General features: G+C 55.7%; 1 protein-coding gene across 5 annotated transcripts in view; it reads right to left on the reverse strand.

Moving 5' to 3' along the window:
* The window catches only part of LOC118002565, a 34,368-nt gene extending 18,103 nt beyond the window's left edge, over positions 1-16,265 (reverse strand). For 2 of the 5 annotated variants that reach the window (XR_004677061.1, XR_004677062.1), the window contains exons 1-4: positions 16,164-16,265; positions 13,531-13,607; positions 6,253-13,285; positions 5,970-6,148 (exon numbers count right to left, since the gene is read on the reverse strand). Coding sequence is in view for 3 of the 5 variants with exons in the window: in XM_034993079.1 (XP_034848970.1) it covers positions 5,970-6,148; positions 10,718-10,831; positions 12,548-12,614 (360 nt within the window). In the remaining 2 variants the exon portion in view is untranslated. Of the gene's footprint in view, positions 1-5,969; positions 6,149-6,252; positions 13,286-13,503; positions 13,608-16,163 lie in introns of all 5 variants that reach the window. The other 3 variants (XM_034993079.1, XM_034993080.1, XM_034993081.1) reach the window with 3 other exon arrangements.
* Between the last annotated feature and the right edge of the window lie 406 nt (positions 16,266-16,671).

A 16,671-nucleotide genomic window follows, 5' to 3' on the forward strand; every position in this document is an offset into this window, starting at 1 on the left:
GGTATTATAACAACCAAGGTCACAAAACAAAGGCTGCAGCCCACCGTGGCAATAACCAGGTGCGGGACCAACCGAGGGCTCTGTGAGCTTATTTACCACGCACATGCCGAAGCACAAAGGGCTAGCTAGAGGCGTCTTGGGACGGGCAGCTGGCACAGGCCTGGTTACCGAGCACTTTTCCAGAAGTTGCCACCCTGGTGGCTTTTTCAGGAAGTTCTCAGCTGAGCGGGCGAGGGCACCAACAGAGGTGTTGCCCAGGGTCTCGGGACCAAAGGGCACGGGGTGAGCCACAGGGGATGGCACGGCCAGCCACACTCTCCTGGGACTGCCGCCACGGGGCCAGTCTCATTACACACCGACCACTCCACAGCCCGGAAAGTTTTCCAGGCTTGGCCGGCGGCCCACCCATTTGGAAAAATGCTCCGTAAAATGCCATCCCGGCCCCGGAGGGCGCAGGCAGCCCCTGGGAGCTAGACTGGGGTGTGAGCGCTGTGGGGATCTTGTTCACAAAAAGCTGACCATGGGGACTCCCTAATGACTGCGACCCCATTGCCCGTGCTGGTCAAGAGGGAGCCAGCCACCGGCAGCAGGTTTCACACCAGGGCCTGCTCTCCGAGATGGGGCACCAGCCCTCTCTGCTCTCTGTGTCCTCTCTAAAGCAGAGGGGGTGGGATGGAAGGGCACCAGCAATCTCTGACCCTCGGACTCTAAAGACCCAGCAAAGAAACAAACCACAGAGGACCACTGAGGCAGCCGGAAGGAAATCCCAGAGCTCCAAGGGCCCTCAGCTGCCCGTGATCCTGCATTGCCCCCTGTTACAGATGGGGAAACTGAGGCCAGAAGGCTAGAGACAGGATCCAAGGTCACACCCAGAGTTGGGGCTAAGCATGGGCTGGAACCAGCTCTCCAAAAGGCCGTGTCCAGAGCACCCATTCAGAATTTTCTTCTCCGACCGACAAGTCCTAGGGAGTGGGAGTGTGCCCTGCTCCCAGCCAGGAGGCTAGTGGGGGCCCAGTCTGGACTCCTAAGGCCTTCCACCCACCACCCCCTCTGGTGAAACAGGGCCCTTGCCTTTCTCAAACTGACATCCCATGCTCCTTCTGCCTTAGAGAATATGCAGAGCTGACAGGTTACTGCCTCCTTTTACAGATGGGGAAACTGAGGCCCAGAAGCCAGCAGCAAGAAGCACCGGCCAAGACTGAGATGGGGACTCCTTCCTCTCACGGCAGGGATTTCTGCCCCAGTTCCCCAGAGGGGCTAGAGCCTCAGGACAGTTGGGGGCCGTGGTGGCGCAAACTCTTTGCCTTCCATCTGGTAGGGTCCCCTTGCCCGGGGCTGCCCCAGGGCCTGTGAGCCGTGCTGACCCCCATCATCCTCCTTAACGGTGAACACCGGCCCCCAGTTTCTTAAGCTGGGAGGAACGATTCTGCCTCCAGTACCAGGCAGGCCCGGAGAATGGGACGGGGCGGGGGCGGGGGGAGGCAGGAGCCACCCCACTGCGGGGCCCGAGGGCTGGCACAGACACGTGGTCAGCCTTCACCCCTCCGGCCCTCCTCCCGGCCCCCTCCCCCCGACCCTGGAGGCCGGTCTCCCCTGGCCCCATCTGCCTGTCTGGCATTCTCTCGGGCATCAGGCCCGGTTTGATCCAATTCTTGTTTACCCGCAGAGGCGCAAGGATTCTTCCTCCTGAGAAACTTGCAGAGAAGCCCTAGAGCCAAGGAGCATGAGCATGTCCGAGGTTGCGCTGAAGGGGCGACTGGTTAACCGTGTCATTGTGCAGCCTCTTGTCTGCGTGGCGCAGCCCCCGACACACACACAAGGAAGGGGCCACCGCGGCCCCCGAGGGAACACACACACACTCTGGTCCAGGGAAGGTGATTGAGCTTTTCTCCTTTTCATCTGAAGAAAAGGCACCTTCTATTGAAAGAATGTATTCACAGGACCTGGGAAAACTCATGTGCACTCAGCCCTCCCGATTATCCCCAGGTGGCTGTTCTCCATGGGGGGCGCCCCCACATTCCTTTCTGCCTGCGCCTTTGTTCAGCCTCAAACGGCCCTGGGAGCTCCCAGGCTAAGAGTCTCCTCCTTAAGCCCCTGCCAAAGACCCTATTCACTGCTCAGAGGAGCCAGGCAAAAGGTGGTGGGCAGCCTTCTCTGCCCAGACCCCCAGGGTGGGGGACTTAAGAACTCTCCATCTGGATTGTTTTTAAGCCCAAAGAAACTGGAGAGCAATTAAGAGACCCAGGACTACACCCTCCACCAGCCTCCTCTCCCCTGATTAATTCCCCTCCCACACACATCCCAAGTGAGGGCCCACCCCAGCCTCGGCTCCTCAGCACCTGCTCTGGCCCCTGGACCCTCATGAGCCCGCGACTTGGGGGAAGGGGCAGCTGAGAAGACAAACACAGATATTTCTGGAGACTTTCTCATCAGTCAGTTCCCAAAAGCATGGCTAGAAGGATCAGTTTTCCACAGTGAAGACCGGGGTAAGGGACCGAGTGTCTAAAATCCAGAAGGCACTAGAGATTCCAGGATGTATGGGCTCCTCAAAGATGGGTCTCTCACCCTGGCACAGATGAGGAGTCCCCCCACCAACACTCGCTTCCACTGGATCCAGCTGAACTTGGGACCCCTCTCGATGGTGCTGCTCTGTCCTGCTGGCGTGTAGGGTGCCAGGGCCAGGGGGTGGGGGGACACCTCTGGGGGCAGACCTCCTCCCCCAACAGAGTCCCAAGGGCTCTCTGAATTCTTTCCTGGCTCTGAAACACGGACTCATTCCACACCGAGGACGAGAGCTGCCTCTGCAACAGCCCGTCCCTCAGACTACCCTAAGGGCCCGAATTCTCGAAGCCATGCAGGACTCGGGGCTGCCCCCTTGGAACCAGGTACCATAGAGAGAGCTGTCCCTCCCTCCCTGCCCACACTCCTGTCCCCCTTTCAAAATGGGAACCCCACACTGGAGATGGCCTCGTTTGGGAAGATACAACTCTTGTCCAGAATTTTCCATCTGCTCACACCAGAGATGGGAGACCAGGCGATGCTTCCTTGTTCGCCATTTAGGAGAGAGGACAGGACTCAAAGCAGCAGAGGGAAGGGGGACCGCTCCTGGGACGGACTCACACTGTGTTAAACACGGGTCTTCTAAAAAGAAACTGCCCCCAGAGCTGCAGGCCTTTCTCAATTCCGCTGACAGTGTTGCTCTCTCCGTCGCCCACTGCCCTTTAACCCTTCAGAACCTTAATTTGTCTCCCTCCACACCCCCTTCTGTGTAAAGCCGCCTTCTTCTTTTCAAGGAAAAATTCATTAGCAAGCTCATTAAAGATGGGTCGATTTTTTTTCTCTTTCTGGAAGTCAGATTGCTCACAAAAAACACATTGAAGTTACTTCATGTAAACGAATAAGAAACACATGCATCATGTTGCCCTTAAGTCTTGCCAGGTTTTGGACATTATTTGGAGAAATGTGCTTGGAAATGCTTTTGGGGTTTGAATCACAAGTCAGGAGGCACGAGGTCAGGGGCCCTGAAAGCTGCAGTGAGGCCCCCCCCCCAAGCAACCTGCAAGTGGGGAAACACGGGGCCGAGGGGGCACTCTGTGTCTTTCCATGAGCACAGAGGCTGAGCTCTGCTCTGGGCTCCATTTCCCACCCACCCAGGGGGAGTCCAGTGGGATGGGAGCGCCAGCTTCTAGACAAGACCACCATCTCCTCCGCACATCTGTGCCCTCCTGGAAGCATCCAGCTAGAGGCAGGCCCTGGGGACCAGCCTTGCTCGTAACAAATGGACAGAGAAACCCCTCCCGCCACAGTGACAGGGCCCTCTGCCCTCTGTTGGGCCCGTCAGGGGCTCCTACCCACCCCTTACTGCTCAGGGATGGGCCAATCCCTCCAAAAAAGAATTGTCCTAAAAATGATCATTTCTTTTAACACTTAAGAACGCCTGGGATGTTCGACTACAAGGCTGATTTATGATGTTCTGTTTTAACTCCTTTAATTGAGAAGAATACTTGATCTAGTCTTTATTTTCTGCTTAGTGACACACAAAACCCAAAATACGTGTGACACACAAAAACATCTATTTGCCTGAGACGGAACACTCACAAGTGTACCTGAAATAGAACTAGGCCCAAAGAGACCCCATCCCACACTGCGGTGGAGGATGAGGGGCAGGGGGCTGGCAGGGGCTGGGGCGAGCTGGACACCTGCCTTCACCTTGACTCTGGCCCTCAGCTCAGCCCACCTTGAGGGAGCGCTGAGATGTCCCTCCGGAAGAATCCAGAAACCACGGGCACTTGGCTCAGACTAGCTATGCGGATCCGTCTGGCAAGCTCCGGATGCGACCCCCCCCGCCGCCCCTCCCAGACCTGCATCCTGTCCTATGTAAACCTTCCTTCCTAGGCCTCTCTCTCTGCCACGTCACTCTGCTTGCAATGGCTCAGCAAATGCCAGCTACGGAGTAAATATCACAGGGCAGAGCCTTCCTGGGGCCCCTCCTTGGATTCAGCCCTGGGCACACACTCCCCGCCTCAAGGCAGCCTGACTAGCTCTCCAGGGAACAAAAACAAGCAGGCAAAAGACAACGGTCCCCAGGTTCAGATACCTCCGGCCCCTTGCTGTCTACACTGACGGGTTTTGTTTAAAAATAATATCCACACCCCATCTCCCTTTCAGTGGAGAAGGGCAGGGCAGACCTGGCTCTGAAACCGCTGTGGGATGAAAGGGCATTACGGAAGCTGAGTTAGAAACCCAGGACTGCGCGGGGAGCGCGGGGGTCTGCAGCACCAGGAGGAGGGGCCCCCTGCTCTGTTCATCGCCTGCCCTCCCACAGACCCTGCATGTGGGCACCAAAGGGGACGCTGGCATCTGGCCCAAGGGCACTGGGGGACCCACCCGAGTCTCCATCAATGTTTGTGGGCTTGAGTTAGCCTCACCAGGCCATTCCCCATCTCCCACCCGGACCACCCCAGGAGTCTAACTGGCCTCATCCATCACCCCAGTGGCTACCCCAGGAGCACTGGACGAGAGGCCCCACAGGCACAGAGCTGGCCTCACTAGCCCGGCCCCCTGCGCTGTCGGCTCCTGGCACCCAAAAAAGGAAAGTGCCCTCAGCCGAGCTTCCTTCACTTCCTGTCCACCTTGCTTAGCTGCCACAGGGGCCACGTAACTGCGTGGGAACCCCCAGGGAACCCCTCTAGACCCTCCGGTCCTTGAAGCAAAGCTGGCTTTAGGCACCCCAGGAGAGCCCCAGCCCTGAGCCCCCATGGCTCCATCCATGCGTCTTGAATCAGTAAAGCACAGATAAACAAATGACTCGTTCTGGCGTGAACTGTGTGGCTGTAATCCTCTGCTTTCTTCTTCTCTACCATTACTGATTTTATTTAAACAGACCCAAACATTCCCATCTCATTGCAATTTCAGGGGTGAGGAAAAGGGGCCAAGAGAAGAACTCACTCAAAACCACTCTGTGATTAAAGGACATTATCAAAGCCTGGTGTGTGAGAACCCAGCACTCTCACGAGGGCTGACATTGCGTTGGCTTTCAGGGAGAAAGGCTTTCTACAGACAGACAAGCTTTCCCATTTCCACGTCTCCATGCTGGCCCTCTGGCCAGGCCTCGGAGACCAGAGAGGGCAAATGCACCATTCTTCATTTCATTCACGTGCCTAGCAAAGCTGCACGGGGGACCTACTGCGTGCCTGGCCTGAGTTGGTTCTCGCCAGAGTTGTGGACACCCCTCACTTACCGTGCCTGGCCCACAGCATGCCACTGCCCAGGGTGGGCCCCACCCATGCTGGCTCCATGTGGCCACAATCCTGGCTCCAGGCAGCTTGCAGACCCCGAGGCCGCGGGGTTGGTGAAGATTCACTCTTGGTAGTGGCCCCCTCCCCAGGCGAAATGTATATATTCTTGAATAGAGATGTGTGAGCTGAAACTAATGAGATCCTGGTGTCCCAAGAAAGCAAGAAACTCACCCCAAACCAGGAGGAAGTGGAGAGGCACGGGGCTGGGCCTGAGATGTCAGGCAACGGGCAGCAAGGCAGGCTCGGTGGTGCAGGCCAGTGGTCCTCCGGGGGCTGCTTCAGCCTCTTCCATCTGGTTCTTCGGCCGGCCCCAGCCAGGTCGCAGCCGGTGTGCCCAGGACAGGGCTGACCTGCAGGAGAGGCAGGAAATCAGGACTACGACAAGGCTAGCACTCCAGAAGAGCTATACACACACACACACACACACAAGAAAAGGCATCGAGCCCAGTCTCACCTGCAGCGTGGTTTTTGGTGGAAGGAGGTGGCTCGTGGAGATGAGCAATGACATGAAGAGGTGAAGGAGAGGCAACGGGCCTAGACGGCAGCCCCCGCACCAGCCGTGAGGCCTGGGGCACGGCAGAGCCCAGGACTCACAGGCAAAGGCTGTGGCTAACACCCAGTGGGACAAGACAAGAGGTCTGGGGGGATGGGGAGGGGCAGGACAGAAGTCTGGCTGCAGCCGTGGTCGCTCCCCCCCACCACGGGAGGAGGCATCCGAGGATGGTTGGGGGAGGTGGCATGCCAGCAGGGGCCCGTCCCATGGGCACTGGGGACCAGTTGTCTGGCCGCACAGGGAAAGGGGCTCCTTAGGCTGGAGGAGGGGCATTTGGACCCAACACAAGGCCCAGAGGCAAGCAAGCGGGAGATGGAGGAGGAAGCAGGCAGGGCCAGGTAACCACAGGTGTGGGCTCAGCAAGGAAAACCAACAGCTAGGCAGAGGGCTGGACAGCTGAGGTCCAGAGGGTCAGGAGCCCAGTGATTCGGGCAAGGAGAAGGGGTATGTAGGTCAGGCCAGGCGACAGACTACGGCAAGCAGAGCTGCAGGTGGGTCAAGCGGGCCACCAGACAGAGCGGAGCAGGTGGGCAACCAGGCGGAGGTAGAGCCTGCAGAGCTCCCTGGAGGTTCCCAGCCATCGCCTGGGCTGCAGAGGGGCTAGATTTAGTCCCAGGCGGAGGAAGGCATCGTGGAGGGAGAGCTCCAGGCCACAGACCCCAACTCAAGAGGGAGACCCTTGTGGCCAGAGCCCGAGGGGCACCCACACCACAGCGGTTCCTGTGCCCCCGCCTCAGTCCTGAGCTGTAGGGCAGGGGGCCAGGGCAGCCATCAGCACTCAGCCACGGGATGGGGATGGGGGTCGGAGGCAGAGGGGGCAGGAGGGAGCAGAGCCCTGGTGATGTACAGCTTCAAGTGAGCTCCAGGGTTTAAATTAAAGGTCACGGGGGCCAACTGGCCCAAGGGAGGCAGACCAGGCCGACCCCTCACACCCCTCTGCCAGCCTTCTCCACAGAGCCGGAGACCACTGCTCCAGCACAGGACACAGCATGAGGCCGCCCTCAGCGGAAGCCACCCCCCGGCCAGCCCTCCCGGGGAGGCAGAGGCCATCAAGGGACACGCTAAGGGATGCCGGGCCGAGCCGGGGCCGGGCCGTGGGCTCGCTCAGTAAGGATCAACTGTTGGATGACGGGATGGACGCCTGAGTGAATGAAGGGGCAGGACCAGCAAAGCCCAGCTCAAATGGGGCTGGGAGTGGAGCGATGCCCACTCCCCGTCAGTGAAATGAAATCCACCCTCCACCCTTGCCTAAAGCTCCTCGGTCCCCAAAGACTACCGTCTAGCATCACAAGTATGGCGGTTCCTTCATTGACTCACCTGCCCAAACAGACATCCCACATACTCTTACTGAACCCCACTTTGTGCCAAGCTGAGGCTGGGGCATCCAGAGGCATGGGCTGGCCTAGGGCACCCCCAGAGGACCAAATCAGGAAATGGTGATGAAAGGAGGGGAGGAGGAAGGGGGTGGAGAACAGAGGTGGGCAGTAAAAGCAGAAAAACAGAAACTCAGAATTGTGGGGTGGGGGCATCTCCTGGCCTCACGCATTCTCTGCTTTTCCACCTGGTGAAGCCACCTCTTCCTAGAACTATCCAGAGCCTCCAGGATTGATTTAATGAAGGATGTTGAGACCAGTGGGTTCTGGGAGCCAGGGGGCTCACGCAGGAAGCCAGGCTGGACCCCTGGGCTGGAAAGTGTGGGGAGCAGGGGGGTCCTGTGTGCACAGGCAGAAGAAAGCGATGTCCTTCCCAGGCATAGAAGGGATGCGGTAGAAACAAGGGGGCAAGTGACAACAGGCCACCCCTATACTCAAGGGAGCAATTAGCTCAGACCCCTCTGCTGGTGGCCTCAGAAAAGCCTAAGAAGACTGCCTAGTTTCCAGAAACCCAAGCAGGAGCAGAGTTGGGGGAGAGGATTTTTGTCAATGCCAGGCACTCGGGGTGAATGGGTACACAATGGAATGAGTACAAAACCCCCAAGATCCTGGCCAACCAATGCCTTCCACGGCCTTCCCAGGTTCTTAGATGCTGGCATATTAATGACTTGGGGGCCTGTATTTTAATTACTGTTTATCGGAGAAAAGGTCTGTGGTTAACTTTTTCCTATTTAAAATTAAGTCCTCTCATTTAGAAACACCAGGAACTGCTCTATCATGTTACTCTCCAATAACTACAGAGTGGGGTAGGCTTTGGTGGGATCCCTAACTACAGAGGTGCTCATCCTTACCAGTCTCCTCACCCAGGCAACATCTGGGTCACCTGGACATCCTTTGACATGGTTAAGGTGCCTGACAAGCTGGGTTTGCAGAGTTGAAAAGAGCAAGCTTAACTCTGAGCCATGATGCCAGAGTACCTTTAACCAACAGAGAACTTGTGGGCCTCCTCCCTTCTCCCACCATTTTCCATTTGGCTGAAGGTCTGGCTAGAGTCTGTTGATTAACTGGGAGTGATCTAATCTTGACTGATCGGCCTTGGGGTGAGAAAAACCCAGAACTTGGGACACAGAAGGGCAGGTTTCAGACTTGGGGGGCTACCTGCTCTAAAGATATCGATGGGCTCTGGGGCATCCAAAGATCAGGACAGAAGCTTGGGGTGGGGGCGCAATTCCACTGGGGCAAAGGGCATATGGGGGAGGGAGATAAGGAACAGGTAAAAGCAGGGACTATGGGTTCTGATGCCAGATCGGAGTCGTCCCCTCTGTGCACTTGGCGAGTGATCCCGACAAATCGCTGGCCCTCTGACACTCAACGCTCAGCAGTATGTCGGAGCCAAATGTGAACCGCAAACCTTGCAGTTCCGTTGCGGGGGCGGGAGGGGGGCCTCTGGGACACCAATATCCATCTGTTTCTTGACCGGGATGGGCCATTCCATGGGTGCTGGCCTTGGGATAATTCCATGGGTTCTCCAGGTAGATTATTAAGTTTTTAATGATCAGTGAGTCCTGAAATAGGTCAGGTGCGTGCTCTAGTAGGAAACGCGCACGCCCATTCCCGGGCTTTTTGGAGACTGAATCCAGGAGGCATGGAGCGCCTGGACCATGCGACATCTGTGTGTAGTACAGTCGAACAAAGGAACTTTCTGCAAAGCAGCCCTATCTGCGGCAGGCTTCCCAAAGCGGCCTTCAACTTTCAACCCCACTCAATGGACCCCTCACTGGGACAGAGGCAAAGACTTAAATGAGGAGCAAATGAAACCCAGGCTCCAGCCCCAGAATTAGAAGTGTGGCCTAAGCACTGGTCGCCCCCGCCTGCGGACGCCAGTTCACCTCATTATGATAATCAGTGTGTTTTTCCTTCACAGACAAAGAAGGGCTCCTTATGAGACGAATATTGGAATCCAGCAGCTACCTCATTAACGTCTGCAGCCTCTTCCTTGACAAGGCCCAAGATTAGCCCTGTGTTCATTAAGGGGAAAGGGCGGAAAGTGGAATAAAACTGAAAACCACAGCTGGGGGGGGAGGGGGAAGGCGCTTTCTGTGGGCCATTCATCCGCTGAAAGGCTGCGTGTACCTTCGGGACTTAATCACCAGCAAGGGGGGCTGGGGAGGGTTTAACCAGGATGCAGGAGGTAAAGAGGTTAAACTTGATAGAAGGAGTTAAAAACTCAAAATGGGGCAATTTGATTTGAAAGCTTCCTGGGATTTGTCACTGGGATAATCAATTTAAAACCTTTTTCCTGTTTACTTTCTTTTAGCCGGACCCGACCCAAGAGGAAACCTTTCTCTGGATGGGTTTTTGGTAGATTTCAATATTTTCTAAGTCTCCCTTCCCCACTTTTTGGGGCCTCTAGTGTCTTTTCTTACTGTTTTTTTTTTTTTCTTTTTCTTTTTCTTTCTCTGCTACTCTTCCCCCACCGCCGCCCCCCATGTTTTTCTTCCCTCTTTGGTTCTCCCCGTGGGAACTTAACCTGCCAGAAAAGCTGATGGGGACTCCAGTTTTCTCATGAACATTTTATTGACCTTATTTCAAGTCCCTCAACTAGTGTCTGGTTCTTACCTGCAACACATCCCACCTGACCTGCCAGGTAAAGATTAGTAACCCTATTCCAGAACTGAGAAAAACATGGCTTGGAAAACCTGACTAACCCCAAGGCCTCAACACCAGGTGGTTCAGCCAGGCCTCAAACCTGGCAAGATGGTAAGACGGTAAGAGGCAGGCTCCCAGACAGGAGAGCTGTGGATACTCCAGTTCCTAGGAGAAACTAAGAATGAGGGAAGCCAGGAGCAGGTGATTCTGTGAAGCATCTGGGGAGTATATGTCAACAGGAGGGAACCAGAGCCGAAAGCCCTGTGAGGGCCAAGAATGAAAATGTGTCCGTGTGTCCGTGAGCCGGAAACGTGTCCAGAGTTAAGCGACAGAAAAGTCATTACCTGAGGTAGGGTCGTTCGACGGAGCAGAACAAGTCAGGAAGCAGTGGGTTGAAGAGGAAATTGGAGGTGAGGAAGGAAGACAGCAAGTGTAGACAGGCCTTTCGAGAAGCTTGGCTGCGAAAAGGAAAGAGACAGGCTGTAGTGGCTGGAAAGGAGGTCGGGGTGGGGGGGCCTTGGGAGGCTCCCTGCTGTGGAGAGAGCAAAGTTAGGAATTGAGAGGGAAGAACTGGTGGCGGGAGGGACAGGTAGGTCTGAGACAAGAGGGGCCAGCGCAGTGGACACCTCTTCCTTCACTACCCAAGAGGGGGCGGGGGTGGCAAATGTGCCGTGGGACCCCAGTCGGAAGAACACCTTGATGGCCTCTATTCCCTTTGGAGGTGGCAGGCCAGCCCCGGGGTCGGGACAGGGAGTTGTGAGGTTCAAATGAATCCACGGTTGCAAAAGGCCTTTGCGGACTGCAAAGGGAGACATAAATGTTCACTGTAATTACTCACTGGTAGCAGGACGCTCAATTGTACGGCCCACTCAAACCTCACCGGGGCCTGGATTTTCACTGACCATAAATTATGCGTCCTTACATTAAGGATGTAAAAACCAGTGGTAAAAGCTCCTGCCAGCCCCTGGAAGACAAAAGGTTCCCTCCTAATAGCCTGGATTAACTCAAAGCAGCTCTCCGCCCACTTCATTTGTCACCTTCCAAGTCACCCTTCCACCTTCTATTTGCCACATAATCCAATCAGCCCCTTTCAGATGCCCAGGAGCTATTGTCTCCATCGAGCGGGGCTTCTCTATAGCGGCCGGAGTTGTTTTTGTCTTGTCCGGACAAAACTGGTTGGCTTAAAAGGGGACGAAAGAAAGTGCGGGTCGAATGAGGACCCCAATTAGCTTCCAGGAGACTGTTTTCATCATCTTTGGATCACATACCAGGCCTGGAGTGCTGGGCATATTGTCGGCGTTCCAGAAAATGTTTGTTGAATTAATTCTGCTTTTATTTACTCTGGAATTTATTTATTGAGCGCAAACACACACAGCACCTACTGGGTGCCGTTATTACCGAGGGAGAATGGGGTTGGGCATGTGCACCATGAGGCGCTAACCCCGGGAGTTAAGTATCTAGCAATTTCCACAGCGATTTACAAAGCACTTTCATAGTGGTTACATCATTTGGTCTTCAAAAGCGCCCCATGGGGTACATAAATGCGGGTGCTTTTTTCTTCTTCTTCTTCTTTTTTTTTAAATCCCCATTTAGCCCATGAAAGGGACTGGGGCTTGGAGAAGTTAAGTGACTTGTTTAAGGTCACACCATCATTGAAAGGTGGAACCAGCACATGGCACCCGAACTGGGGCCACCCAGGCCCCCGAGACCACACTAGACAGCTGGGATTTCAAAGAGGCTATCCCACTGTCAAATGCCTGATTGGAAATCAAAAGGCTCTTAGTAGAACTCTGGGCCGGGGGGGTGGTGAGGGGCAACCACAAGGGCACCCAGGGTCCAACTTGGACCTCTTCTCTTGCCAACAATGTGACAAAACACTTACACTCCTCCAGCCTCAGTGTCCCTGCTGTGAATGTGAATGTGTCCTGTGCCATGGGAGGGGGCACTTGCTTCTCCTAAGTCCTCTTTCCCCCGCCACCCCCGACCCTTTTAAAATCCCCCCAAATCAATGTCGAACCCATTCTCATCTGTAAATTGAGGCTGCTTCGTGCATAGGTATGCACGACATGGAAATAAGACACTCGTAGAACATAGAAAGTGCTCTGGAAATGACCACATGCAAGATTCATGTTCCTACTCAGGTCAGCCCAACGCCCATCTTGGTGGACCCCTACCTGCTTCAAGGAGAGCCCCGCAGACAGGGGCTGCCTGGAGTGCTGCGGGAGAATAAACGAGAAGCATGAGACGAGAGTGACAGGGGTGGGAAGGGACTGACCTACCAGACTTTTTTCACCAGACATTTGCTGACCACCAACTCTACGCCCAGCGCTGCCTGAGGCAGTTTTATCTCATTCAATACTCACAACAACCCTGGGAGGCTGCTCTTCTTGTCCCCGTTCCCCAGAAAGAACAGGGAGATCTGAGAAGAGGTGGGGATGCCCTTGGCAGTTCAGTAGCATGGCGTCCAGGGCTCATGCTCATTCCAGAAGCCCACCCTGGGCCTTGGAATTGCCAGTGAGATGCTGGTGGAGCCCTTGGCCCAGGTCCCCCTCCTGAGAAGTTCCCAAAGGGATCCTTCTGTTCAGGACATCAGACAGGCAACAACAGGGTTGTCATCGGAGAGAGACTGACAACTCCTTGGGGAGGGAAACACTCCAGGTCGCTGGCACATGAACACAAGCAGAGACTTAGAGGAAAGTATTCACAGCATCAAGGCATAAGCATAGCAAAGGCCAGGGGTTAATGACCGATGCCCCCTCACTAGGGCAATGGTTCAAGCATTCAGCCAAGAGGGAGAGCTGGCTGGTCGGATCTGGTCCTCTTCATCCTCCATCATCCTCGTCCCGGGGGCTCTCTGCCAGTGGCTGCTTTGTATGCGGGTGCCATCCAGGGGTCGGAGCTCCTAGTGTCCTCTGCAATTGATCAAAGGTTAGAGGACCCACTTAAAAGCCCAAGTCTAGGTAGTAATTAAAATTTAAATCAATTAATTACAACTAAAACTAATTAGTTAATATTTAAAATGGTCTTTTCATTGCTAATGGGTCTGGGGGTGGTGCAAAGAGGGTGGCAGGGGTGGGGATTCTGCCCGTCAGGTTGGGTTATACACTGCCACAAAGAGGGACTGAGGTACCATCAGGTGGAGGTGAGCAGCAAGCACCTTGGCAGCAGCGTGGCATCGAGAGGTGGTCCTTGAAGACAAGGAGGTGAACGGATGATGTCATCCCTGAAGAGACCCTATGGCATGGGAAGGGGGCCGGATTAGAAACCATCTTGATGACCTCTAACGGTCAGCACAGGAACAGCAGAGAGAGGGAGGGGGCAGTCAGAGAGAGAGGGAGGGAGTTGTGGGAAAGAGGGGGTAGGAGGAGGGAGGAGTTAGGAGGGAAGAGGGAGGGGCATGGAAGGAAGAGGAAGGGGAGGGGGAGGAGGGAGGAGGGAAGGGGAGAGAGGAAGGGGAGGGGAAAAGAGGGATGAGGAAAACGAAAGGGGAGGGGGAAGAGGAGAAATGGGAGGGGCAGAAAGGAAAGAGCTGAAAAGGGGAGGAGGGAGAGAAGTGGGAGGGGGTAAGGAAGACTTGATTGACAGGGCACAAGTGTCAGCTGGGTGCGCATGCGCAACCTGAGGCCAGGCCTAGCGGGCCAAGAACCATTTGCAGACACAGACCGCTAGGGGGCGCGCGGCCAGCACCCAAGGACTCAGGAGCACAGCCACCTGCGGCGTGCGCGCGCGCGCCCCCGCAGCGCCTGGCCCGCAGCTGCCAGGGGCACAGCTGGCATAGAATGGGCGGGGGGGCGCGCAACAGGTCTCAGGCTGGGTTGCGGGGAGGCCACAGCCCACACCAGCACATCGCGCAGGGCCGCTATGTCCCCGAAACACCACACCCGCCATCGCATGCCAGAATCCACCTGTGGACATCGAGCAGCGCCCCCCAAAACATGTCCAAGGGCCCTTCAGCACCCCAACTATGGGGGTCACCCTGCATCAGAGAGACACATAAGGCTATCAAGAAGGCACTCTCCGTAGGATCTTTCCAGAACACGATTCCACTTTTAATAAGTAAAAACACAGAAATCTTGGCTGTGACCTTCGGTAAGTCCCCTTAAACATAAATTAATTAAAATTATAAAGGCCCAGTTCTCGATACACTGTCTTCACTCATTTGTGTGGTCTCTGGACACATGATACAAAACAGTATCGCTAAAAAATAATATAAAGTCAGCCAAAACCACCTAAAATCATCCAGAGCACCATCGACCCCCCACCCCCTCCCACCGCGCAATCTCATCTCCCTTCTTGGCCACAACAAGAATTTTAAGACCTCGCACGATGACACCTAATTAACAATTTTACGACCCCTTCATCCTGCTCAAATGAGCCATACCTTCCTAAGACCCCCCAAAACCAAAACCGACTAAGATAAACTAATCTGCGTCCACGCTCTTCCACGACACCCTAAGTCACACAGCCAGTGCGAATCACCGCATCTCTGCCCAGCGTGAATGCTCCAGCCGCTCCCCAGTGAAGCCCCGGATCTTAAAACATTTCCCCCTCAGGTAAATGAATCCAGAATTCTCCAGTAAATCCCGCGCTCGACCCCCTCCAGCAGAAGAACAAAGGCCACCTCCCCTCGCCACCCCGCCCCCCAAAATTCCGCAGTGCCACCGGCGCCCTCTGGCGGCCAGCAAGAGAACTTTCCAGAAACCTGCCACGTAGCAACCCGCTCGCGCCCCCCCCCCCAGCCCGCCGGCCCAGAGTGGGGAGGGGGCGGCGTGGGGGGGCTTGACAGGGACAAAGGAAATGGCAAAAGACGACTTTATCAAAAGTCAAAAGCCCGCAACATGTCAGAATCTTCTAGCGACCATCACGCGATGCTAAAAAGACCCCCGACCCCCAATTCCCAACTCCCAGCGCCTGGACAACCCCCAACACGCCCCCTTTTCCGTATTTCTCTCTTCCCTCTTGATTAGCCTCCCCCAGCCCCAAGGACATGGCCTTCTCTCCACCCCAACCCACCCCCCTGCTTCTATTCTGCCAGTGCCCCCAATGACTTGACCCTCCCCCCAGCCGCCCTTCTCTACGGAACTGATCCTAGGGGGCTTCTGATGGATCTGCACTTGGGCGCCATATCTCTCCACTATTAAAGTGACTGATCGGGGGCAACCAGATGATAGCAGTTAGCAATTTTACTCTAAATTTTGCCTGGAGTCTGCTCTGCACTAAACCCGTGTATTTGGATTCGCAATCCCTTGCGGTCGGGAACCTGTACTCCTCACGCCTACGGGCCACCAAGAACCTAGCCAAAAATTAGGGGGGAAATCTACCTGGGAGACTCTTCTTTTTAGGTGCCTTCCCCCCCCAACTCGTGGGGCATGCAAAATGCACCCGCCGCCATATCTCCCACCAACCGTGATTTTAAAGGTGGCTTCGAGGACAGAAAATCAGGGTTTTGGACCCCAGTGACTGCGGTACACGGGATTCTGACAAGGACCTGATCGGATTCCTCCCCCTGGTCTTCATTTCAGCCCCTACCACCCAGCCTACCCTCAAGCTAAGGACTGGACAAGAAAAGGGCCCTGATTCCCCCACACACACCCCAGGAAAATGTGCCTCGAGATCTTCCTGCCGGACAGAATTTCATCGCCGACACTCGGGGACCAGGCGAGGTGGCCGCCTTCGAGAGAAGGTCCCCGGCGTCAGTCATCGGCATGTCCAGGAGGACAGAGCCCAACCTCGAAGGGGTGTCGTCTTCGATTTGCACATCCTTTCAGGCAAGGATGGCCAACCACTCACCAGGTGGGGAGATTCTCGCGTGGGCGCCCCGCTTATTCCCGAGGAGCTGCGGCCAAGGCCAGCGGGCCAAGGCGCGCTCCATCTCAGCTCTCCGCCGTCTGCGCTAGGGGCTGGCTGGGTGGGGTTTATATGGAGGCGCAGAAGGGGTGGTCTCTGACGTCAGCGCATTCTGCTGCAATGCGCTCATTTCTCCAAAAGTGATTGGCCGGAAAAATGAGCCCCCCAGATTCTATGACAAATTGCTCTAGCCGCACCCAGATTGCAGCAAAGAAGGGAGGAAAAAAATCTGCCGCAGTGCCCCTCGCCGCCATGACCAACACCCTGTGTTCGCTGGTGCTTTTTCCCGACGCGAGACCCGCTCGCCGAGCGGGGCGATCTGTCCGCACGATTTGCTGGGAGAACGGAACCGGGGATGGTTTTCCTCAGGCGGGCCGAGGGTAAAGCTGGGGCGCTGGGGGCAGCAGATCCCACACCTGAGTATTTCGGAACCTCTACCAGAGGATGCGGC

Source organism: Mirounga leonina, unplaced genomic scaffold (assembly GCF_011800145.1).
Source record: "Mirounga leonina isolate KUSES-001 unplaced genomic scaffold, KU_Mleo_1.0 Mir_82, whole genome shotgun sequence".
NCBI lineage: Eukaryota > Metazoa > Chordata > Mammalia > Carnivora > Phocidae > Mirounga > Mirounga leonina.